Source organism: Harpegnathos saltator, unplaced genomic scaffold (assembly GCF_003227715.2).
Source record: "Harpegnathos saltator strain DR-91 unplaced genomic scaffold, Hsal_v8.6 scaffold409, whole genome shotgun sequence".
Lineage (NCBI taxonomy): Eukaryota > Metazoa > Arthropoda > Insecta > Hymenoptera > Formicidae > Harpegnathos > Harpegnathos saltator.
In genome coordinates this window covers 149,818-174,218 of record NW_020230216.1, presented here as the reverse complement: position 1 = coordinate 174,218, position 24,401 = coordinate 149,818, and the positions used below count along the sequence as shown (strand labels likewise).

At 48.1% G+C, this 24,401-nt stretch overlaps 1 protein-coding gene across 1 annotated transcript; it reads right to left on the bottom strand.

Moving 5' to 3' along the window:
• Window positions 1-2,934: 2,934 nt before the first annotated feature.
• Window positions 2,935-3,706, bottom strand: LOC112589141 (uncharacterized). Its single transcript, XM_025301284.1, has 2 exons — window positions 3,393-3,706; window positions 2,935-3,301 (listed from the first exon to the last, which is right to left on the bottom strand). The coding sequence occupies exons 1-2, from the start codon at window positions 3,704-3,706 to the stop codon at window positions 2,935-2,937; spliced, it is 681 nt and encodes a 226-aa protein (XP_025157069.1).
• Between the last annotated feature and the right edge of the window lie 20,695 nt (window positions 3,707-24,401).

The window sequence follows — 24,401 nt, the reverse complement described above, 5'->3', positions numbered from 1 at the left end:
TCATGCGAAACCCATTTTCCTTCTTTCTGGATCTTTCCCATCTTATGTAGGCGTTTGGAAATCGTTTGCTGCGTTACTCCCAACTGTTTTGCAAGCTCTTTTTGTGTTTGTGCCGAATTCTCAGCGAGCAGTTGTTCCAAATCATCATTATCGCACTCCGGAGGGCCTCCAGAGCGTTGTTTGTCGATTAAACTGAAATTACCACTTTTAAACCGCTTAAACCAAAATGCGCACACTTCGTACGATACAACACCTTCGCCGAGAAAGGAACAAATCGATTCGCACGCTCTTGCAGCATTTTTCCCTTGTTGGAATTCGTAAAGAATGCAGTGTCGGATATGCACCTTATCTGTTGCCATTTTCGACTGTATTGAACTGAATACTTTTAAAGGTTATGTTAGGTCTTTCGCCAAACTATATGTTCTTTTTAATAGCTATATGTCAACATTGCATAATCACAAAAGAGCGGGAAAATTTATTCAATTTAAAATTGATTCCATAACTGCTTAAAATAATTTGGATTATTCATCTATATACCTAATACACTCTGTATATTTAACTTATGATATAATTATATGTAAAATATTTGTACTTTGCATGGTGTATGTGTTCATAAAGTGCGCACCTAATATACTAAGAGAAGTAATTAAACAAGGCGGGTTCTAACTCAATTTTCAAAATGAATTTTCAAAATCCTGACTTTATTAATGAAATATTTTCAAACCTGACTTTATTAATGAAATATTTTCAAACCTGACTTTATTAATGAAATCTTTTCAATCCTGGCTTTATTATTGAAATATTTTAATTAATACCCCGCCCCCCTTTATTTATACCCTTCTCTTTATTGATATTCCCCCTATTGATACCCCATTTTTATTGACACTCCCTCTTTATTGATATCCTCCCTCCTCCCTAGAAGTTTTTGATTCTATGGGCAAGATGGCGGCAGTGACGTCACGCATATGTCCAGAGAAAATGTGTCGGGTGTTGCTAGACTCGTACCTAAGCCCCGCGGTTGCTATCGAACGCTCCAACCTCCTAAACCACCGTTGCCTATTGCTGGTAAACGTCTAGTGAAGGTTCTTACAGTGTGTATGATGACATCACGCATATGTAAAAAAAAAGAATAAGTCGGAACTAGACCAGGCTCGAACCCCGGACCCTTCGTTTACTATGCCATATCGAACGTCTCTCTTGAACGTCTGTCGAACGTCTATCGAACATCTCTCGAACATCTATCGAACGTCTATCGAACGTCTATCGAACATCTATCAAACGTCTATCGAACGTGTCTCGAACGTCTCTAAAACGTCTAATAATCATCATACCGCAAATAAAGTACTGTATTTTTATCAAACACAATTATCATATAAAATCCTAAGAGGTGAGAGAGGATAAGCGTGTTGGAAGAAACATCTGTACATTTGAAATAATGTTTTATTAAACGTCGTACAATTCTCTCCAAGACCAATTGAAAATATTTAGTACATTCTGTGAGGTACAATTTTTCATATGATTATTACATCGATAAGTATTATTCAATTCTTGCAGAAAAAGCATGTCATCGTAATCGGTGTCCACGGTCTTAATGATCACGTTGCATTTTTTTCTTTTTATAACGGTGGGGAAATTCTCATGGATACCCACTTGGGGGGGATTATTCCGGACTGTTTTACCAGCTGAAACCCCATCGGGGTGTTTATCGATCGGGCAGGAATGGTGGGAGTCAGAAGAACTACGCCTATTTTACTTCCCCGACACCCCGACCCTAGGGCACTACTGGAGCCCGACACCCAAGTGCCGCAGCCCCTCCCACAAAGGAAGTCGGAGCCGCGGCGCCCCGGCCGGTCTCTCGGCCAGGTTGGCCTTCTGGTTCCGATTTCTGGAGAGAGAGGAACGCCCACCCTCTCTCCTAGTCCCCCTCATTAGCCGAGTGGGAGCGGGGGAGCGGGGCCCGTCCCCAAACGGGCTACCACTCCCCCTTCACGATCTTCACCATCGCTCGGGGTGGCAGGCCTTATGCCCTTTGCCCCCCCCTTGCGTGGACGAAGTCTGGCCCGAGGTGGCCGAGGGGGTCCCCGACGAATCGGGGGCCGCTCCTCGGCCGGCGCCACCTCGGGCCCGCTCCCTGTATCTTGGGGAGCGCCGCCTCCTTCCTCGTCGCTCCCTGCGACGGGTTCCGAGGCGGCGCTCCCACTCGGCGGCCTCCTTCTGAGACATTACGTCTCGACAGGAGGAGGCCGCCGCCCCCCAAACTAAAATGGCCAACCACCGCTCAAGGACTCGGACTCTGGTCTGAAGCCTCAGGGCCGCTAAGCCCCTGGCCGTTACCTCTACCCCCTCTTTGCGGAGCTCCTTCACCCTCCAGTAGAAAATATGTCCCTCTTCGGCGAGGAGCTCCACAGGGGGGGGAGCCGGCCAGGGCCGTCGCCGCCCTATGCAACACAGTGCCGTACCCCCGAATCGCCCTCACCACTACCGTACACACAGCTTGGCGCATCAGGCTGGTGTTTGCGACGGTGGCAACTAACTGGAGCACCCATATGGGCGCCCCGTAGAGGATGTTCGAGAGCACGACACCTACATAAAGGCGGCGAGCGCGCTATCCAGGGCCCCCTGGGTTTGCATGAGGTCGGCTAATGCCAGCCCTGCTTTGCGAACCCGGAGGGCCAGGCCCCTGAAATGTGGCCCGAAGCTCCAACGGCTGTCCAACGTCAGGCCAAGATGTTTTATCGTGAGCCTGACGCGGATGCGGACACCATCAGTACGGACCTGGGACCTCTTCGGCGGCGCCCCTCGACGGGGACCATGAAAATACATGGCCTCCGTCTTCTGGAGCGCCACTTTCAGTCCCAGGCCCTTCATGGTGCCGACTTTGAGCAGGCTCGGGAGTGAGAAGGTTTCCCCTTCTTCTTCCCGGCACCCCACTGCTCAAGTGAGGACACGACGCTGATCAGCCCACGCCTGACATTCTGCCAAGATGTGTTGTACCGTGTCCTCAAGCGCCTGACAGTGGTGGCATCCCGCAGTGGGCTCCCTTCCAATCCAGTGCAGGTACCGACCAAAGCACTCGTGCTCGGTCAGCACCTGCACCATGTGGAAGGTAAGCCCGCGTCCCATCCTGCCCATCATTTCTGGCAGGCAGGGGCGGACGGCCTCGGCCGTTCGAAGCTCGAATCCCCTGGGGTCGGACAACATTTCCGACCACCTTTCGAGGACTCGGGTTTCGGCCTGCGATTTCAGGGCCCCCAAATCCCTGGCCGATAGTTCCTTCCCCGCCACGCGGAGCTCCTTTGTCCTCCATTAAAGGACATGCCTTTGATCACCAATGTGCTTCACGGGGGGGAGCCGGCCAGGGCCGTCGCCGTACTATGGCGATGGTGCGGTACCCCCGAACCGTCCTCACAACTACTGGCCGCATTGTCTGACGCAAAAGCGCCTTGCAGCGGCCGGAGGCCATTAATCGGGGCGCCCATATGGGCGCCCCGTGGAGGGCAGTCGAGAGCACCATACCGACGTATAGGCGGTGGGCGTGCCACCTAGAGCCCCCCTGGGTCTTCGTAAGACTGGCTAACGCTAAGCCAGCCTTCCTGACCCGAGGGGCCAAGGCCTTAAAGTGGGCCCCGAAATTCCATCGGCCGTCCAACGTCAGACCCAAATACTTGATCGTGGATCCGACGCGGACGCAAACTCCATCCACCATGGCCTGGGTCTCCGGCGATGCCCCAAGGCCTCCGCCAGCCTTAGGATTAAGCTTCCACTGCTCGCGGTTGCCTCCCTTGCTCTCTTCCCAGTGGCCGTGATGGTGGTAGCAGCCTTTCCTCTGGTGATCCTGGTGTTGGCGGTAGCGGTCTTCTCACCGAATCCCGCCACCGTGATCATGTTACTTCTTTTTTTATCACGCAGGGGAAATCCTCATGGATACCCCCGCCCCTTGGGGGGTCGAAGGTTATGCCGGACTCTTACCGGCTAAAACCCCTGCGGGGTGTCTACTTTTCGGACCGGTGTGGGGGGGAACCAGGGCAACTACTCCCGTATTCCCACCCCGACACCCCGGCCCCAGGGCTCATGTTCAGAGCCCCTTGCCTGTATAACGCGCCCCCTCTCACAAAGGAAGTCGTGGTCCCCGGCCGGGTTGGCCTTCTGGTAACACTTACTGGAAGGAAGGGAAACCCACCCTCCCTCTGCGCCCCCTTGTTCATCAAGGGGGCATTGAAATGTAGCCCGGCCTCAACCAGTCTTCCACTCCCCCTTCACCTACCCTTACCGACGCCTGGGAGGGTGGGCTTCACGTACCCGTTACTCCCTCCCCCCACACGTCGGCCAATGGCCGAGGAGTAGTTGCCACCGGTTCGCCGGAGGCCTCCTCCTCAGCCGTCTCAGATCCGCCTTCCCCCAGGGACGGGTAGCGGGCCCGGCGCCACCTCAGGCCCGCTACCTGTCCCTGGGGAGTGTCGCCTTCGCCGCCACTCCCTGCGGCGGTTACCAGGGCGGCTCCCACTCGGCGGCCTCCTTCCGCGACATGACATCGTGGCAGAAGGAGGCCGCCGCTCCCCTTCACGCTCCCACACATGGTGCGAACCATGCGCAGGAGCGAGAGTTCCTCCACGCGACACTCCACTGCCCGGACCAGGACGGCGCTGTTGGCTCCATGCTGGGCATGTCGCCAGCGTATGGTGCGCCGTGTCCATAAGCTCCGGGCAGTGTTGACAGCCGGTGGTAGGCTCCTTCCCAATCCGGCACAAAGTACTTCCCGAAACACCCGTGTCCCGTCAGCACCTGCGCCAGATGGAAAGTAATTCCCCGTCCCTCCTGTCCGCCACTTCGGGCAGGCAGGAGCGGACGGCCTCGGTCGTTCGAGGCCCGAGTCCCCGCGGGTCAGCCATATCGGCCGACCACCGTTCCAGTACACGGGCTCTGGCCTGTGACTTCAGGGCCGCCAAGTTCCTGGCCATTTGACCCTCCCCTCCCTTACGGAGCTCCTTCACTCTCCAGTAGAGGATATATCTCTCGTGAGCTAGGAGCTCCACGGGGGATCCTCATTAGGTTGGCCCGAGATAGACCTATTTTGCGGACCCGGGGAGCCAGATGCCTGAAGTGCGGCCCGAAGTATCAGCGGCCATCCAACGTCAGACCCAGATACTTGATCGTGGGCCCGACGTGGACAGGGATTCCATCCACCAGCATCCGAGACTTCGGCGGCGCCCCTCGGCTGCCGTCATGGAAAAAGACGGTTTCCGTCTTCTGGGGCGCCACCTTCAGTCCCAGGCCACTGATGGTGCCCACCACCAGTACGAATGCCGCCTCCGCGAGGAGGCGGGCCTCTTCACAGTTCTCCCCCACGGCCAGCACTAAGGTGTCATCTGCGTAGCAGATGACATGGCAGCCAGGGAGGAGGTGGAGGGAGGAGGTGAGAGCAAAGCACACTATTGAACGCGATGTCCCACAGCAGGGGCCGAGAACCGACTCCTGCGGGACACCGCGTTTCATTTTGCGTCGGCCCTGGACCCCGCCTCTCCCCGAGTAGGCGAGGTTCCTCGAAGTAGGCCGCGAGGATGCGCCGGAGATAGACGGGCACCCCGTGATATTCTAGGGCCCGTCCAATCTCCGGCCAGGGCAGGGTGTTGAACACATTCGTAATGTCTAATGACACCACGAGCAACACCCCGCCCCTCTCCTCCACGACCCTCTCCTCCAGGTCCCGGACGTACTGGATTGCGTCCAGCGTGGAACGTCTGGGCCTGAACCAATGTTGCCGGTCATAGAGATTCGGTCCCACCGAGGACAAATGCTGGACGAGGCGGTCGGCAATGATGCGTTCTATCATCTTGCCCGCCTCGTCCAACAGGCATATCGACCTATAGGCCGGCGTACCTCTGGGTGCTTTGCTCTCCTTCGGGAGGAGGGCCAATTTGGCCCTCCTCAACTCTGGAGGGAAAACTTTCTCCCTGAGGCACCCATTCAGTACTTCCCGCGTGGCCGCGAACAGTTCCGTTCGCCAAGAGCGAGAGGCCAAGCGCGGCCAGGAATGCTGTAGGGGCTAGGGGCCTTGGCCTTGGCCCCGAGCTTCTTCCTGGCCTTGGCGAACTTTTCTGGAGTAACCATCATGCTCTCGTTCCAGTCCCCGTCCTCTTGCTCGGGGATGGGGATCCGGGGAGGCCCACCCACCCTCGGAAAGAGGGTGTCTAAGAACCCCTCGAGGGCCTGGTGGTCCAAATATTCCATTGGTGGGGGCGCCCACAGACAAATCTTACCGACTGTCCGTTTATAAGGGCGTCCTCAAGGATCTTCGTCCAGGGAATCCACCAATTGCTCCCAGGCTCTCTTTTTCGCCTCGGCAATGACGGCCTTGAAGGCTTCCCTCGCTTGGAGGTAGCCCTCCCTCGATCTTGCGGCATCCCCGTCTCGTCGCCGGGCCCAGGTATAAGTTCGCCTGACTTGGACGGAGGCCTACCGTAACTCGGCTATGGCCTCCGTCCACCATTATACGGCCCGGCGCCGGCGAGGGTGGGACTTGGGCATCGCAGGGTTGCATGCCGACGTCACGATGCTCACTATCTCCTTAGCCCTCTCCGGGGGGCTAAAATCTCACTCACTTGGCCTCTCTACGTGATGTCAGGTGGCCACAAGGGCGGCCGCCTGAAACTTGTCCGCGTCAAGCCGACCGAGGGCCCATCTCTTGGGGAGAGGAATGTTTCCCTCCTCTGGGTGGCGGTCCAACACTCGCTGTTGAGGGGTGGGGAGATGGAGAGACCACGTTATATATCTATGATCAGACAACGTCTCTCCGTCTCCACCACACACTCCCCGAATATTCGGACGGCCGAGGGGCAAGCCAATGTCAAGTCTATGACCGACTCCCCCCTCAGCTGAACGCAGGTGCTAGTCGACCCCTGTTCATTAACAGGAGACCTAGTCCCGACGCCCAGTCGACTGCGGCCCTGCCCCGAGAGTCCCCTTGCCGGGGATCGTAACCCCACCCTTTTGAGTGGGCGTTGAAATCCCTGATAACTATGACGGGTCGGGGATGGCACTGTCGTACTAAATCTCCGACCCTGTCGAGGACCCTCTCTATTCGGGCAGGGTCTCCGAGGCCGATCTTGTTCCTATGGTGGTGAAGATAAACCCCTACCACAGTGACGGGCCCGCAGTCAACAGCCACATATTAGGTCCCCCTCTTCCTGATTTTACAGGAAGGGGACCCTGTCGCGGGACAGGCCACCACGGTCACCATGCCGTTGCGGCTGTCCGACTAGTTTGGATTACCGGCCGGCACTCACGACGGCTCGGTGCCCACTCCCAGTCCGGCGCTCAGTTCCGCAAGCCTGTGAACCCACCGGCCTTCGGCCTGGGCGCTGCTGCCGAGGTTGGCCTGTAGGACCCGGAGGAGCTTGAAAGCTGAGCTTTCTATGCCTTACTTCTCCCTCCTCGAAAGATACGTCTATCGGAGTGAATTTCGACACAATCTCTTGTTCCGAAGTGGTTTCGGCTATGATGGCCTCTTTCTCAGATACCTCTGCGGAGTCGGAGGCACAGAGGGTCCCTACCTCATTGTCTCCCTTCTCTCTGAAGTATGAGTGCGGGACATCCGTTTGGGGAGCCGGAAGTGGCGCGCCTACCGGCTCCCCTTCGACAGCTAAGGCCGTTAGGGTTGTTGCACCATGCTCCACCCTCCTCACCTTGTCCGCTATCTCCGTCGATGACGAGGTCCCTCCTTCCTAGTCTCTCGTCGGGAAGGCGACTTCGTCCGTCGCCTCCTTTTTCTCGTCTCCCTCCGGAGCCGCTGCTACTCCAGGACCTCCTTCAGGAACTGGTCCGAAGGGGTCAGGAGGGTCAGGATGACCTCCATCTCCATGTCACTCTACTCGGGGAAGGGGAGGCCGGCCTGACCTCCCCTCTGTCCTGTGCCAGATCCTCCCGCTGGGTGCCGCAGGATTCGAGAGTTCGGGCCTCTTACTCCTGCACTGCAGCCTCCCTCGCTGGGGGGGGACCGGGGCGATCTTCCCCCGGCTCCGCGCCTGGCCTCTTTCCTTCATTTTACCCCCTTCTGTTTTTTCCTTCCGGAAGGTCTGCAGGCCGGCCCACCTAGCTTGTGCCCGACCGGCCGATCCGACTCGGCGCATATGGCACAGTGCGCCATCGCCGCCTTGCAGTCCTTGGCGCGGTGGCCGAGGTTACCGCAGCGATAGCACAAATCGCTGCGTTCGACGGCGCTAGAGCACCGCTCGCGTACGTGGCCCTGCTCCAGACATCTGAAGCAGACCGTTGCGCGAGCGGGCAGCGCCGCCGCCAGCGGACACCGCACAATCACTGCCGCTGTCCCCCGTTGGGATAAGCTAAGCTCACCTACAGAGGTCCTCGTATGTGAGCACCCCTCAGCGAGGGACACTGCGGCCGTTACCTCGGCCTCGTCGGCCTCGGTTGTTAGATCCAGGCCGGTCAATCGCAACGATGCAATCTTGACCGGCCTCTGGATTCTGTAACCGGGACGCCTTCCCGCCGCCAGCTTGCCAAACTCTTCGGCAAGCCAGTCGGCGGCTGCCTCCGAGTTGAGGCCAAGCACCTCCACAAACAAGGCCCTATTCAGGGCCTGGCGGACCCGGAGGGAACCCGGGATTCTCAGGTCCGCCGGCTTGATGCGGCGCCTGGCCTCAACCATAAATTCCTGATATTTGTCAGGGGGGACGTTATTGTAACGGCCGCGGATCTCGGCGGCTTTGGCTTTACCGGCCGTGCCGCCGGACCCCCTTCTTCGGCCCGGTAATCTTTGGAGGGGGAGGAGTAGGCCCTTGTCCCCTCTTCTCTTCCTCCCTTATCTTCTTCCTTGCCTTCCTCCCCAGGACCTTGGACCATTGCTCCTAGAGGACTGTCGTGAGCTGAGGGGCTCCATGGAGGGCCGTCATCAGGGCCACCTGGGAAGTGTCCAATCCGACTCAGAGACCACCCACTCCGAAATCCCCCATTCTGCATCAATCTGGGCCGATACTTCCTTCCTTAGATACCGATCTATTGCATCTCTTGTTATTATCGCCATTGTCCTCCGTCCTAGCTTCTTCCTCGCTTCCATCAACTGCTCCCTGCATTTTGCCAGTTGATTCTGGAGGAGCCTCAGTTCCTCCTTGCTGGCCTGCAGGTCCATCTCTCCTTTCTGGACTCTTTCCCGAAGAGCCTTTTCCTCCGACACATACGTTTCCTCTCTCGACCTGAAATCCTTTTTAAATCTCTCAGTTGTCCTATAGCCATACCTCGCATCTTGACCCGGTCCCCAAACTTGGTCCTGAATGGCCTTATGGATGCCCCGGACTTCTGCCTTTTCATGTTCCTCCCATGATCCATTTCCCATAACCAACCTGAGAAGTTCCTTTACCCTACCCATGGTTTCCACGTCCCACTTTTTAATGAATTCCCTGGAATAGGATAATCCTTCCGGGACTTCCAACCCTTCCCTTACAGTCCCCGAGACGGACGTCGTCTCCGTAGAGACACACGAAGCCTCAGACACTTTTTCCTCCTCCTCCTCCTCATCTTTCCTCATTCCTTTCCTCCTTTTCTTTCCAACATCTATTTTAATTAATTCAGCCATCGAGTTTTTCAACACCACTGCTGCCGGCTCGACCGACCGGGCATGTCCGCACCGGCAGAGACATGACCTACTTGTGTCCCCGAGTTCCCCTGGGGAGTAGGTCTATTCCGCAGGCCCAGGGAGAGGCATCCTGGGCACGGGGATCCATCCCCCTACTCCCGCCCCAGCCCCCATTGCTAGGAGGTGAAACGGTTTCAGAGGCCCTCCGACCTCTGGGGTACCGATAGCAGCGCCGCCACGCGGGGGGCCCCGTGGAAGGAGTTAGGTCACCGGTGTCGCAACCCACCGGGACCGCTCCCCCACGATAGCCAGCAAAACTTCGTCGCCCAAGGGGTGGGTTTAGGGATGATGCGATCCCCATCCCCCGGGCTCACCCCGGGGGCCCCAACCCCGACCTCGGAATACGTCCGAGCGGCCCGAGCCCCCCGACACCTTGGGTACCGTGAGGGGTCCCAAACCCTCACAGTGTGCAGACACGAGTGTGGCCCGTCCCTTCGGGCTGCCGGAGCACCGGCATGCAATGCTCTCAGGGACGGAACTCCCACGACGAGGGTAAAGTCTTGCCCCTCCGACTACTGGAGCACCGGTGTGTAATGTCGGAGGGGTGGGGTCCTTCTCCTCGACCTCACACTAAAAGTGGTCAAGCCTGACCATCACTGGTTAAGCCGCCATAACTGTCCTAGGTGCTCTTAGTCCAATCCCTCAGTACAGACCACTCCGGCATGATAGAACCTGCCAAGGGCCGAAGCCCCCGCCGACACAGCTCTGTACATCATTGGGACCTTCAAGCCCCCCACCACGTCAAGGAGGCACCCTCGGGGGGGGCAAGACCCCCTGCCCCAGAGACTTGAATTAGGGTTACAGTATAGTAGGCAAGGGTACGCCAGGGTTTGCCTGTATCCCCCGTACCAGGATGACTTTCTTTTTCTTTTTTTTTATAATGGTGGGAAAATCCATTATGGATGACCCCGCCTCTTGGGGGAGGCGGGGGTTATGTGAAACTCTTACTCACTTAAACCCCACCGGGGTGTCTACCGATCAAGCCGAAGTGGGGGGAGTCAGGGGAACTGCGCCTGCATTCCCTCCCCGACACACCGGCCCCAGAGCTCGTACGAAGAGCCCGGCGCCCGATTACCGATCCCTCCCATCTCCCATCTATGGAGTCAGGGGCGCGGTACCCCGGCCGGTTTCCCGACCCGGTTGGCCTTCCGGTTTCGATATTGGAAAGAGGGGAACACCCATCCTCCCTCCACGCCCCCTTCCCTCCTCGACCTGAACCAAGGTCAAAGAGGGGGGGCTGGGGAGTGAAGCCCATCTCCAAACGGGTCTTCACTCCCCTTCTCCTGCCACTACCGACGCGCGGCGTGGCGGGAGGGCTTACGCTCCTCCCGTCGTCCCTCCCTCGCGCGTCCGAAAGTGGGCCCGAGGTAGCCGAGGAGGCCCTCGACGAATCGGGGGCAGTTCTTCCTCGGCCGGCGCCACCTCGGGCCCGCTACCTAATCCCGGGGAGCGCCGCCCTCCGCGTCGCTGTCTACGACAGCGACCAGGGCGATGCTTCCATTCGGCGGCTTCCTTCTGGGACATTACGTCTCTGCAGATGGAGGCTGCCGCTCCCCATGCCTCCTCGCTCCCGCACATGGCACGCACCTTGCACGGGAGCGAGAGTGCCTCCACCCGGCACCCCACTGCCCGGGCCAGGACACGGCTCTGCTGACTCCATGCTGGGCACGAAGTCAGGGTGTGATGCGCGGTGTCTATCCGCACCGGGCAGTGGTGTCACTCGGTGGTGGAGGATGCCTAAACACCCTGTCGTATGATGTCCACCCTCCTTTTTTGGTCACGCAGGGGAAATCCTCATGGATACCTCCGCCCTTTTGGGGAGGGCGGGGGTTATGCCGGACTTCTACCGATTAAAACCCCTGCAGAGTCGGATGCCTATCGCTCGGACTGTGGTGAGAGGAGTCAGGGGAACTACGCCTGCATTCCCTCCCTGACACCCCGACCCCAGGGCCCTCATGGAGCCCCACGCCCAAGTACTGCGACCCTCCCAGATTAGGAGTCAAGGGCGCGGTGCCCCGGCCAGTTGTCCGACCCGGCTGGCCTTTCGGTATTAATTAGGAGGGAGGAGACATCCGCCTACCTTCCTCGCCCCCGCCTTCCCGCCTTTATTAATACCATCCTTTAATGATGCGCCCCTCTTTATTGATACCCTCCCTCCTCCCCAGAATTGTTTTATTCTATGGGTAAGATGATAGCCGTGACGTCTCGCATATGTCCAGAGAAAATGTGCCGGGTGTGTTGCTAGACTCGCACCTTGGCCCCGCGGTTGCTATATCGAACGTTCGAACTTCCTAGACCACTGTCACCTATTACTAGTAGACGTCACGTGTACGGGTAAGATGGCGACCGTGACGTCACGCACATGTCCAGAGTAAAACGGGCCGGGTGTTGCTAGACTCGAACCTGGGCCCTGCGGCTACTACCGAAGGCTCCAACCTCTTAAACCACCGTCGCCTATTGCTAGTAGACGTCTAGTGAATAAGTTCTTACAGTGCGTATGATGACATCACGCATATGTCAAAAGAAAAAAATAAGTCGGAACTAGGTCAGACTCGAACCCCGGACCCTTCGTTTACTATGCCATATCGAACGTCTATCGAATGTCTCTCGAATGTCTAATAATCATCATACCGCAAATAAAGAACTGCATTTTTATCAAACACAAATATCATATCAGGTGTAGTAAAAAGAAATCCATTATTTTTCCAATAGATGGCTTTAGTTATCTGTATCTCGCGTTGTATAAGTCCGATCGGGTTCCACTAGATGGCGTTAGAAAGATGAGATTTCGTACTAAAAAAACTTTTCGGACAGTTTTGTGATTAGTTGACTCAGTTTTATTTGAGCGCGCGTCGAAGATGGACACTAGCAAAGAGAAAATACGCTATATTCTACAGTTTTTCTTCGATAAAGGCGAAAACGCAAGCCAGGCGGCTGAAAATGTGAATAGTGTTTATGGTCCTGATACTGTAACAGCCAATCACGCGCAATTTTGGTTTCGTCGATTCCGTTCCGGTAATTTCGATGTCAAAGGTGCACCACGCACTGGAAGACCAATTGTCGTAAATATCGATAAAATCATGGACATTGTCAAGTCCAACCGTCATGTAAGCACTGTTTCGATTGCCCAAGAGCTAAAGATTGCACAAAAAACCGTTTGGAACCATTTGAATAAGGCTGGATACAAAAAGAAGCTCGATGTATGGGTGCCACACGAGTTAACGAAAAAAAACCTCATGGACCGAATTTCCATCTGCGAATCGCTACTGAATCGCAACAAAATCGACCCATTTCTGAAGCGGTTGGTCACTGGTGATGAAAAGTGGATCACTTACGACAACGTCAAGCGAAAACGGTCGTGGTCGAATCGCGATGAGCCGGCGGAAACGGTGGCCAAGCCAAGATTGACGGTCAGGAAGGTTTTGCTGTTTGTTTGGTGGGATTGGCAGGGAATTATTTACTATGAGCTGCTCCACTACGGCAAAACTCTTAACTCGGAACTGTACTGTCAACAATTGGACCGTCTGAAGGAAGCAATTGCCCAGAAGCGGCCAGCTTTGGCCAATAAGAGGGGAATTGTGTTCCATCAGGACAACGCCAGGCCACACACATCGATAGTGACTCGCCAGAAGCTCCGGGAGCTTGGTTGGGAAGTTCTTATGCATCCACCTTATAGTCCGGACCTGGCACCAAGTGATCACCATCTGTTCTTGTCCATGGCGAACAATTTTGCTGGTGAAAAATTCGCTTCAAGAGAGGCTTGTGAAAATCGACTGTCTCAATTTTTTGCCAATAGGGACGAGGGCTTCTATGAGAGAGGTATAATGAAATTACCTTCAAAATGGCAACAAGTTATCGAACAAAACGGCGCATATTTGGCCTAAATCGGATCATTCTAACTATGGTAATTAAAGCCTTCAATTTCATGCAAAAATAATGGATTTCTTTTTGCTATACCTGATATAAAATCCTAAAAAGTGGAAGGGGATAAGCGTGTTGGAAGAAACATCTGTACATTTCAAATAATATTTCATTAAGCGCCGTACAATTCTCTCCAAGACCACCAATTCAAAATGTTTAGTACATTCTGTAAGGCACAATTTTTCATATGATTATTACATCGAAAAGTATTATTCAATTTTTGCAGAGAAGGCATGTTATCGTAATAGCTGTCCACGGTCTTAATGATCACGTTGCTTCTCACATTGTCATCCGGAAGGTGTAATAACCATTCCCACTTCTCATGCCCCTTTACATACACAAGTTGAGATGCGACATCTTCAAGCTCGCCATACATATCACCCACCACAGCTGTAGTAATCAAATATTCAGCTCTGCAGTACTTGACGGTTTCATCTTCCCATCGTAATCAATGATGATTAGCCGTTAATCAGTAGGCTCTTGATTTGTCTGATCTTGTGAGCAGATGCCATGGCATCGGACTCGTGAAGATGTATATGCTAAAGAATTGTTCCATTCTTCAGTATCACCGCTTCTTTTACAATAAATCTCTTTCAAACTATGTATCCTTGTAAATCCACAAAAGTCAGCACATTCATGGTGAAATATTCTTCGACACGTCAGAGAGAGAAATGTAGTTTATAATACATTGTTGCATGTATTATTCTCTTCTCGTACATACTTTCTGATGTTAGTTAAATTTGCGCACTATGTTGGTTAGCAGGCTGTATTCAACTACATGATCATGCAAGATGAGACGATATGCGGTAGTATTCGCTGGTATATTCTCCTTACACTTAAATTCTATCCGCACATCCACAGTGGCACTCTTGACGGACTCATTTTGACGCGAACAATCGATAACCACGAAAGAACCTAGCCGACGAAAATCAGTAATTGTTAACCATACCTCAGCACTATCGCATCCATAATATGATTTACGAAAACGCCTATACATATTGTAAAGTATGGCGTATTTATTTTCTGCAAAGTCCAAATTCATGTCGTCGTACGGATAACACTCTGAATTCAGATAGAGCTTTGCATTGATTAATTTGCAGTCATCGAATCGAGTTATATTTTCCGACATGACATTCTTCCGACCAGTATGCAACGCAAAGATAATTTATCAAGGTTTTTCCAAATTAGTAGCAGTTTCGACGGTCCACAGATGTTTGGTCGTGCTTTGTAACAGGAAATTCATACAGATCTCACGAACGGAAACTCATACTCAGGTATCGTCCGTTCTCCAAAGTTTTCAGCAGGGAAAGTTTATTGATATCGTTCAAGATTACGTGAGGCATTCGCCATTGTATCTTGAATAGCTCAATCGTAAGATCTAGCGCTGAAGATCCTAGTAGACTATTGTTGTCGCTGTACGATCGTAATAGAATCAATTTGTGACGCGTGTTAATCACTATACGCTTGTAGTCTTCACAGAATCCTAGCAACGCGCTGAATGGTACACAAAAGTTGAAGTATCCGTCCGGCGAAGTAGTGTCAGGCGTCCATCCCACGCGGCATTTTTCATGATGGCATTTTTGTCTGAAGATATCGATATATAATTTTTGAACGTTGAAGTTATTCCCACGTTTGTGTTACGATCAATCTTCACACTATCCAGTTCATAATGGATCTCATAAAACATGAATGCAATGCAATTATATCCTAACGTTACAGTTGTACCATCAACTGCAACTTGTTTCGTCACCCTCCCCTCGACATAAAGATAACTCTCACATGGCAATATATATTAATTCTGCTGCTGTATGGGTATTCCTATCTCGTCGCTATATCTAAACGTTGTGTCAGCGTATGGGTTGTATGTACGTGTCTCAATCTTGACGATGCGATCGTCAAAGACCGGTTCACTTCCAATGTTCAAAATGTCAATCATCTTTCTCAATCGTTTAGTACGATGAACCCCAGAGATTTCAAAAATTCAACGTTCAACACGCTGAGTTTCTTTCGAACGAGGAATTTTGTACTATTAATCACGTGTCTCGTAAAAGATATATTTCCAGCTTGTTTCTCCTGTTCCATTTGATTCACCACAAGCATTTCATAGATTACGTTTATTATCGTCGTCGTCGTACATGCAATCTAATAGTAATCTCTTCTCCTCGAAAATCGAGCGATTGTCCTTCTTGAACAACGAGACGCACCCTTAAATCTATAATGCTCCGTGCGATGATTGGAAGGTAAATAACATGTGCTGCTGTTTCCGATATCTTATGTCCTGGTGGCACCATAGGCGAGAAATCATGTATCGTATGTACACATATACTGTTGCTGTACATATCATTGACAACGCTGCATTCTACCAGGTATGTCGGTAATTACTTTTCTTTTTTACGGTCGGTTTTTGTAACAGATGTCACTAGCCATAAGTATGCAATGTTATGATTTGATACATATGTCATTTTATTCTACTGACATTAACCTCAAAACTGCACAAGTTACGTTCCGCGAAAATAACAGCGTTATAGATTAATAATTTTTTAACACTAGATTTACGGATGTTGATTATATACCTATTTTTACTGAAGTGAGCCAATTTGACTCATACAAGAAAATTGAAGTTTTTTGCAAAGAAAATAGTTCCAAATCAATTTAAATGAAATGTTTATTATCAAAAAATTCATGGAAAATATTTTTTACATATAAACTCTGTTTTTGAAACACATTTTCCGCAAACATTTCTATTACATTTAGCACAATGGTTTCTACATCTGTTTCTTTTGCATGATTGTTGAACTTGACAATTCTTCCGTGCGTCAGTAGCATGAATTTCTGTCATTGGAATGGAAGTGTTCTCGACTTCTTCTCTATATTTACTTCTTAGCTCTTCAGCCAATTGGAAAATAAAATCTTTTTGTGAAATATTTACTTGAGTCGTCTCTTTATACAGAATCCAAGCATTGATAGCTGCTAAATCTAAAATGTTGTAGAAAACTTGTAGAGGCCATCTGCGTGAACTTGCTTTAACGCTATATTTTCGGGCCATTTGGTCAAGTACATCAACGCCATACTTGGTGCTATTATAATAGGTTACTGTTTCTGGAACAAGTTTTTTATTTTTTTCAATTGTTATATTTTTATGTTTTGTACTTAGTAGTAAAACTTTTTTATTAGGCTTGCTTTTATAAATGGTCAGAGTACAATTCTCAGATCTATACAGTTTTGTAGAAAACTGTGTCATTTTATCTTTCTTGGCTTTCGCAATTTTAGGTAATTCTTTTCGGTTTGCACGTATAGTGCCAACCAAAGTAGTTTTCTTTGCAAGTAACTTTTTTGCAAGTGAAATGCTAGTAAAAAAATTATCTGTGGTAATATTTCGTCCACAGCCTAAATATGGCTCTGCAAGCTTAGTTACTACAAATTCGCTCAAGGGAATGTTTGATCCTCGGGTTTCATCCTTGCCCAAGTACGGACTGTTTACAAGATATTTGCTTCTAACATCGGATGCCAGCCAAAATTTGATGCCGGATTTATCCGGCTTATTCGGCATGTACTGCGTAAATCGGCATCTAGCTTTAGTAGGGAATAATTGCTCATCGATCGTTATGTTTGCGTCAGGTTTGTAACAAGCCTGACTATTCTCTATAAATTTTTCCCATATTTTTGAAATCAAGGCAAATTTGTCTGTCTTCAGTCTTTCACTGCGTTCATTTTTTTTATCAAAACGTATGAACCGAAGTATGTCTATAAATTTATCTCTAGACATTGTCTGGGCGAAAAAAGCCGGACCCCACTTCGCAGACCACAAATATGAACACTTCAAATTTTTTGCCTCATATATCCTCTAGCAAATAAAATTGCTACAAAGGCCCACAATTGTGATTTTGTAACCGTCCATTCCTTATTATTCAAAACTTGACGAGCTTCGAGTTCGGTACATGATTTTATATACGCCATCATACCTTCGTCAATTATCAAATTGAATGCGCTACTTGCCGAACCAAGCATAATATGCCTTTTAGCATAGGCAGTTGGACCAGACACGTCTTTGAATATGGTATAAATCGGTGATCTACCTACGTTTCTGCCTTCGTTCAATGTTTCCCATAAAGTCCCATCAGCAGCTTTTTCGGCTGAAATTTCTTTATCAGAAGATGTATCGATAGCGTCTAAATCATTTTCGGTTTCAGAATCAGAAATAACTCTAGCTCTTTTTTTACTAGGAGCTGTGTAACGAAAAACTTCATCTTCGCTTTCGGTTTCAGAATCAGAAACAACTCTAGCTCTTTTTTTGTTAGGAGCTATATAACAAAGATCTTCATCTTCACTGCTTGAAGATTCAATTTTATTGACTTCCTCCTCTAATTCAATTTCGTTATCACATTGGTCTATATCAATTGCATCCGATTCATTATCTGATTGGTCTTTCTTTATTTTGATTAGTTTTTCCAACAAAAGACAATTTTTCTGATTTTTTCTCATAATAGAAACCCTAGATAACCAGATAAAATAAATATCAATTGTAATACCTTTTACAAATAAATTACAAAATTACCTTTGTGGATCAAATTTTTCTGGCAAAAAATGAATTTTATAAAATTATAAATTATATATTACTTCACTGCACTGCTCACACGCGATGTATAAATCGAAATAATGACAGAAGTAGGTAATAATGTAGCGGAATAGCGAAAACAAGTGACAATGGCTCCCACATACACACAAATATTGTATGTGAGGAATGCCAAATGAGAAGAGAAACAAATCACGTGCGACTTGACTGTTGCCCAGGCCTGATAGGACCAATAAATTTCATGTTATGCGATTAACTGTTAAACCATTCTATGAGTCAAATTGGCTCACAACCGTGAAAATAGGTATACCACATTCGATAATGCGAAATGAAGGGGTCTGCGGGGAAGAGGAATGAACGTTTACATATATTTCATTACTTAACTAAAAATCAACGTATGTTTTTAAAAAGTAATATTAAAGTTTTATATATATATAGTGATCAAATTTTTAATGAGTCAAATTGGCTCGGTCCGTAAATCTAGTGTTAAAAATGTCGAGTTTTGTGCCTGAAAACGTGCATTTGCGGCACGCATTACTTTTCTTGTTTAATCAAAAGAAAAAAGCCGCTGAAAGTCATCGTTTGCTGGTGGAGACTTACGGTGAGCATATTCCAACCATAAGAACATGTGAAACGTGGTTTCGATAATTCAAATGTAGTGATTTCAACGTTCAAGACAAGAAACGCCCTAATAGGCCGAAAACGTTTGAAGATGCGGAATTGCAGGAGTTATTGGATGAAGACCCAACACAAACTCAAAAACAATTGGCAGAAAAGTTGAATATGAGCCGAGTAGCAATTTGTGAACGATTACAAGCGATGGGAAAGATCCAAAAGATGGGAAAATGGGTGCCACATGAATTGAATGACAGGCAATTGGAAAATCGAAAAATCGTCAGTGAAATGCTGCTTCAAAGGTATGAAAGGAAGTTATTTCTGCATCGAATAGTAACGGGTGATGAAAAATGGATTTATTTCGTAAATCTCAAGCGAAAAAAATCATGGTTATCACCTGGCGAAGGCGGCCCATCGACTGCAAAGCCAAATCGCTTTGGTCGCAAGACTATGCTCTGTGTCTGGTGGGATCAGGTTGGTGTTGTATATTATGAACTGTTGAAACCTGGAGAAACAGTTAATACTGATCGCTACCAACAACAAATGATCAATTTGAAACTGTGCATTGATCGAAAAACGTCCACAATACGCTCAAAGACATGATAAGGTGATTTTGCAGCTTGACAACGCGCCGTCTCATACAGCAAAACCAGTCAAAAAAGTGTTGAAATCACTTGGATGGGAAGTTTTATCGCATCCGCCGTACTCTCCAGACCTGGCTCCATCCGACTACCACCTTTTCGCATCGATGGGGCACGCGCTTGCAGAGCAGTACTTCGCCGATTTCGAAGAAGTTAAAAAATGGCTCGATGAATGGTTTAGCTCAAAGGAGAAACAGTTCTTTTGGAATGGCATCCATAAATTGCCTGAGAGATGGGTAAAATGTATAGAATCAAATGGCCAATACTTTGAATAAATATATTTTAACTATCCATTGTAAATAACGTGTTTTCTTTAGCGAAAAAACCGGAAAGGACTTACCGACACACCTGGTATACGAATGATATTCACGTTGATAATCTTAATCGGTGCGTCCGAATCGTACCATTGGTGCGGTTCTAATATACGATTCAATGAGAATCCCAAAAGCGAGCCAATGTTGTTTGGTTTGCTAAAATTTATTCTATAAGCACATTTTGTTTCACTCCTCATCGTATTATTATTGGCACGAATTATTATAGGATATTCATTCTCGTCATCTCTATATGGATTATTTTTGGAACACACTGCTTTTGGAGAATGTGAAATTGCACGTTTTAAATATTCATATATGACGCGCAATTCGTACGATCCTTCAGGAATCGTAATTTTTTCATCGTTAGCACCATAGTAAAATTTATTATTCGACGAATTTACGTTTGGTATCGTATTGTATGCTTCGAAATCCATTAAATCGAGCTCGTAATCACCATTGCTCAAATCTATAGCGGAAAAGTAACTCACCGTAAGGGTGCTACTGTTGCCAGTCAACATAAGCGTTAGCGACATGTTTGCAAACTGCCGAACAAATACTGACTGCTGTTAGTGAAATGTCATCATCATCATTTAAATTGATCCTCTACCGTTTGGAGAAACTGTAAGCATAATTGTCCACAAATGCTCTGGTTGTAATGTTGATAAGACATGCGATTATGCACAAGTAGAATATCTAGGCCGGTTCTAACCCAATTTCCAAAATATTTTTGCAAAATCTACTTTTATTAATTAAATATTTTCGTTAATACCTCCTCCTTCCTAAAATTTTTTTATTCCATGGATAAGATGGCGACCGTGACGTCACGAAAGAAAAACTGTCGGGATGTAGATAGACTCGAACCTGGGCCCTCGCGGTTACTATCCAATGCTCCACGCTCCTAGACCACCATCGCCTATTGCTAGTAGAACGTCTAGTGAAGGTTCTTACAGTGTGTATGATGACGTCACGAGAGAAAAAACTGTCGGGATGTAGATAGATTCGAACCTGGGCCCTCGCGGTTACTATCCAAATGCTCCATGATCCTAGACCATCGTCGCCTGTTGCTAGTAGGCGTCTAGTGAAGGTTATTACAGATATATGATGACGTCACGAGAGAAAATACCTATCATGCATAGTTCGAGTCAAAGAGGTTCGGCCTATACAATTTATGGTTTGAACTATGCAGTAGTTTGTATATTTTTTCGAAGAAAGGATGTAGTCTAAAGTAAAAAAAAAGATATATCATATAACAAAGTAATTTATTTCTCAGAATAAACGTCTCATAGCTTCGTACATGATATTTTTCAAAGCACATGCCAGCAACTCGCAATCAATAAATCACTCACTGTCACAGCTAGCACTTTCACGTATCGCTTTTACCGCATAACACACTTCGGTAATATTTTTTTCTCGAAGAACTTTTACAAAAGTTTGAAATTTTGATCTAACAAGATACGACTGTTCAAACGAGTGCATATATTAGGTGTACAACTTTGCTTCCGCCGTTTTTTTCCGAAATTCGAGACTTTATTGTAAAAAACTGGTTATACATTTATGATTCAAAGTATTGTCCATCGCTGGCCACTACTTTCTCCCATCTTTCGGACAGCGTATGAATCCCGCGTTGAAAAAACATCGTCTTTTGAAGCGATCCACAAATCGATCCAATTTCTTACTTCTTCATAAGACCGGAAATGATAGTCAACCAGACCGTGTGCCATTGATCGAAACAAGTGATAGTCAGAGGGAGCAACGTCTGGAGAATACGGCGCGTGGCGTAGGACTTCTCATTTCAACGTTTCCAAGTATGTCTTGAACACTTTCGCAACATGGGGTCGAGCATTGTCATGTTGCAAAATCACTTTATCGTGTCTCTCGTTGTTTTGTGGCCATTTGTCTTTCAATGCTCGGCTCAAACGCATTAATTGCGTTCGATAACGGTCGCCTGTGATTGTTTCAATCAGTTTTAAGAACTCATAATACACTACGTCAAGCTGGTCCCACCAAATATAGAGCAAGATTTTGGAGCCGTGAATATTCGGTTTGACCGTCGACGTGGAAGCATGGCCGGGATATGCCCATGATTTTCTGCGCTTGGGGTTATCGTAATGAAGCCATTCTTCGTCCCCAGTCACAATGCGATGCAGAAATCCGTCTTTGCCTTTCAAGCAACTGTTCACAAGCAAACAAACGCCGTTCAACATCTCTCGGTTTCAACTCGTACGGCATCCAATTTCCTTGTTTCTGAATAATTCCCATGTCTTTGAGGCGTTTTGAAATTGCTTGTTGAGTCACTCCCAATGATCGTGCCAATTCTTCTTGACTTTGACACGAGTCTTCATTAAGTAATGCCTCCAATTCTGCATCTTCGAAAACCTTCTCTCTTCCACCGCTATGTCGGTCTTCGAGGTAAAGATCACCATTCTTGAAGCGTTGAAACCAGTCACAACACGTTCTTTCACTAATAGCGGCCTCACCAAATATTTGAGAGCATTCGATGAGCCTTAACCTCAGATTTCTTCACATTGAAACAAAAAATTAAAACCTCTCGCAAATGACGAGAATTTGCCTCGAAAAACTGACATTTTCAATCGAGAATAACTTTATGATGCAGATACAAATCGACTAATGTTTCTATGGGGTTATGTTGACAGATGCCCAAGTTTATTGCATGACGTCTATGATCTATTTATTTCGACCACTACTTACCGCTAACGCCATCTATAGGAAAACGGCAGAAGCAAAGTTGTGCACCTAATATATATGATCAATGCAATGTTCATAAGTAAATAACATGTTCATGGTAGCAGGATTCAAATACAAATATTTAGAAGATAGCGTTAATTTTACCATTTTTGAACCATTTAGCTCGCACAATTCCACTCTTAAATCTCGAATTCATAGCAGAAAGTACGATGGTTTGCTCACTTCCAGAAGTCGTTGTATAGCACCACGATTTTCCATCAGTTTTCCCCAAGTGTCTATACGTAATGTTAGTTGTTTACCGCGATTGTCACCGAGGACTATTTCCACGACGGACACAGATTGTACATTAAGTCCAATCTCCAAATACTTATGCGACGTTGTAGTCAAAGTGTATCTGCGCCCCAGGATACGAGTAGCTTGACATGACTCAGGAATGCTATAAAAATACAATAAATATTATATACATTTAAAAATTCGACCGGGAATATGCATACAAAGTACCAACCAAATTCACAATGATACTCACTTCTTACATTTCATTTTAAATGGTGGCTCCTCGAAACACTTGTTGCAATTTTGTTTCCACCTGAGGTGATCCTCATCCTCATCCTCATGTTGAACAGGCATGTAATAATTTGCTTGTGTAGCGTTCACTTCGACATCGGATATTTTGGTTTAGTGTATGTGGAAGCTACTGTCGAACCTTGTCTTTACCAGATATGTAAATATGAAACCGGAATTTTTGTATAGAAAATACACGTTTATTGTATGAAAATGATAAAAAATATTTTATTCGAAATATTGCCCATCGCTTGCTATACATTTTTCCCACCTGTCTGACAATTTGTGGATGCGATGCCAAAAAACTGTTGCTCTTTTAAGGTAAACCATTCATCAAGCCATTTTCGTACATTTTCGTAAGAAGTGAAGCGCTGCTCAGCAAGTCCGTGTCCCATCGATGCAAATAAGTAGTAATCGGACGGAGCCAAGTCTGGTGAGTAAGCCACATGCGAAAGTATTTCCCAACTAAACGCCTCAATCGTTTCCTTGACCAGTTTTGCTGTGTGTGATGGTGCATTATCATGAAGCAAAATCACTTTGTGTTGCCTTTTTGATATTCTGGTCATTTTTCACGCAAAACCTGATTCAAATCGATCATTTGTTGTCGGTAGCGTTCAGTATTAACGGTTTCACCTGGTTTTAGCAGCTCATAATAGATCACACCCTTCTGATCCTACCAAACATAGAGCATTGTCTTCCATCCATAGCGATTTGGCCTTGCAGTCGATGTCGATGGTTCGCCTGGAGTTACCCATAATCATTTATGCTTAGGATTCTCAAAATATATCCACTTTTCATCGCCAGTCATAATTCGATGGAGAAATGACTTTCTTTTGTACCTGGCGAGCAGCATTTCGCAAGTGGTTTTTCGGTTTTCCTGCTGTCTTTCATTCAGTTCATGTAGAACCCATTTTCCCATCTTCTGGATCTTTCCCATGGCTTTCAAACGTATTGAGACGGCTTCTCGTGTCGCATTTAATTGATCTGCGAGTTGTTGTTGCGTTTGAGCGTCATCCTCATCCAACAATGATCGCAATTCGCTGTCAAACTTTTTCGGTGGTCTTCCACGTTCTTCGTTTCTCACGTAAAAATCGCCACGTTTGAATTTTTTAAACCACTCAAAGCACTGTGATTTACCAAGAGCATGCTCACCATATTCGACAAGCATTCGATGCGATTCTACAGCAGTTTTCTTTAAATGGTAACAAAAAATTAATGCTGTCTGCAAATCGTAGCTTCCAGGCACAAAATTCGACATGTTTAACGCTATTGCAAATTATGCTATTGTATGAAACTTGTATTGTTGTGAGTTGAAAATCTTTGCCAGATGTCAGCAAATGGAAATGACGCCAATGACGCGGTTTGACGGTAACTACATTGACAGCTAGGGCCATCTATGGGCAAATTCCGGTTTCATATTTACA

What these genes read in the sequence shown, in the direction of transcription:
- LOC112589141 (XM_025301284.1), bottom strand. Translation starts at nt 3,706, where the DNA reads ATGGTGGATGGAGTTTGCGTCCGCGTCGGATCCACGATCAAGTATTTG. An exon ending in GTTGTGAGGACGGTTCGGGG is followed by an intron (nt 3,302 to 3,392) that starts GTACCGCACCAT and finishes CCTTTAATGGAG; the next exon opens with GACAAAGGAGCTCCGCGTGG.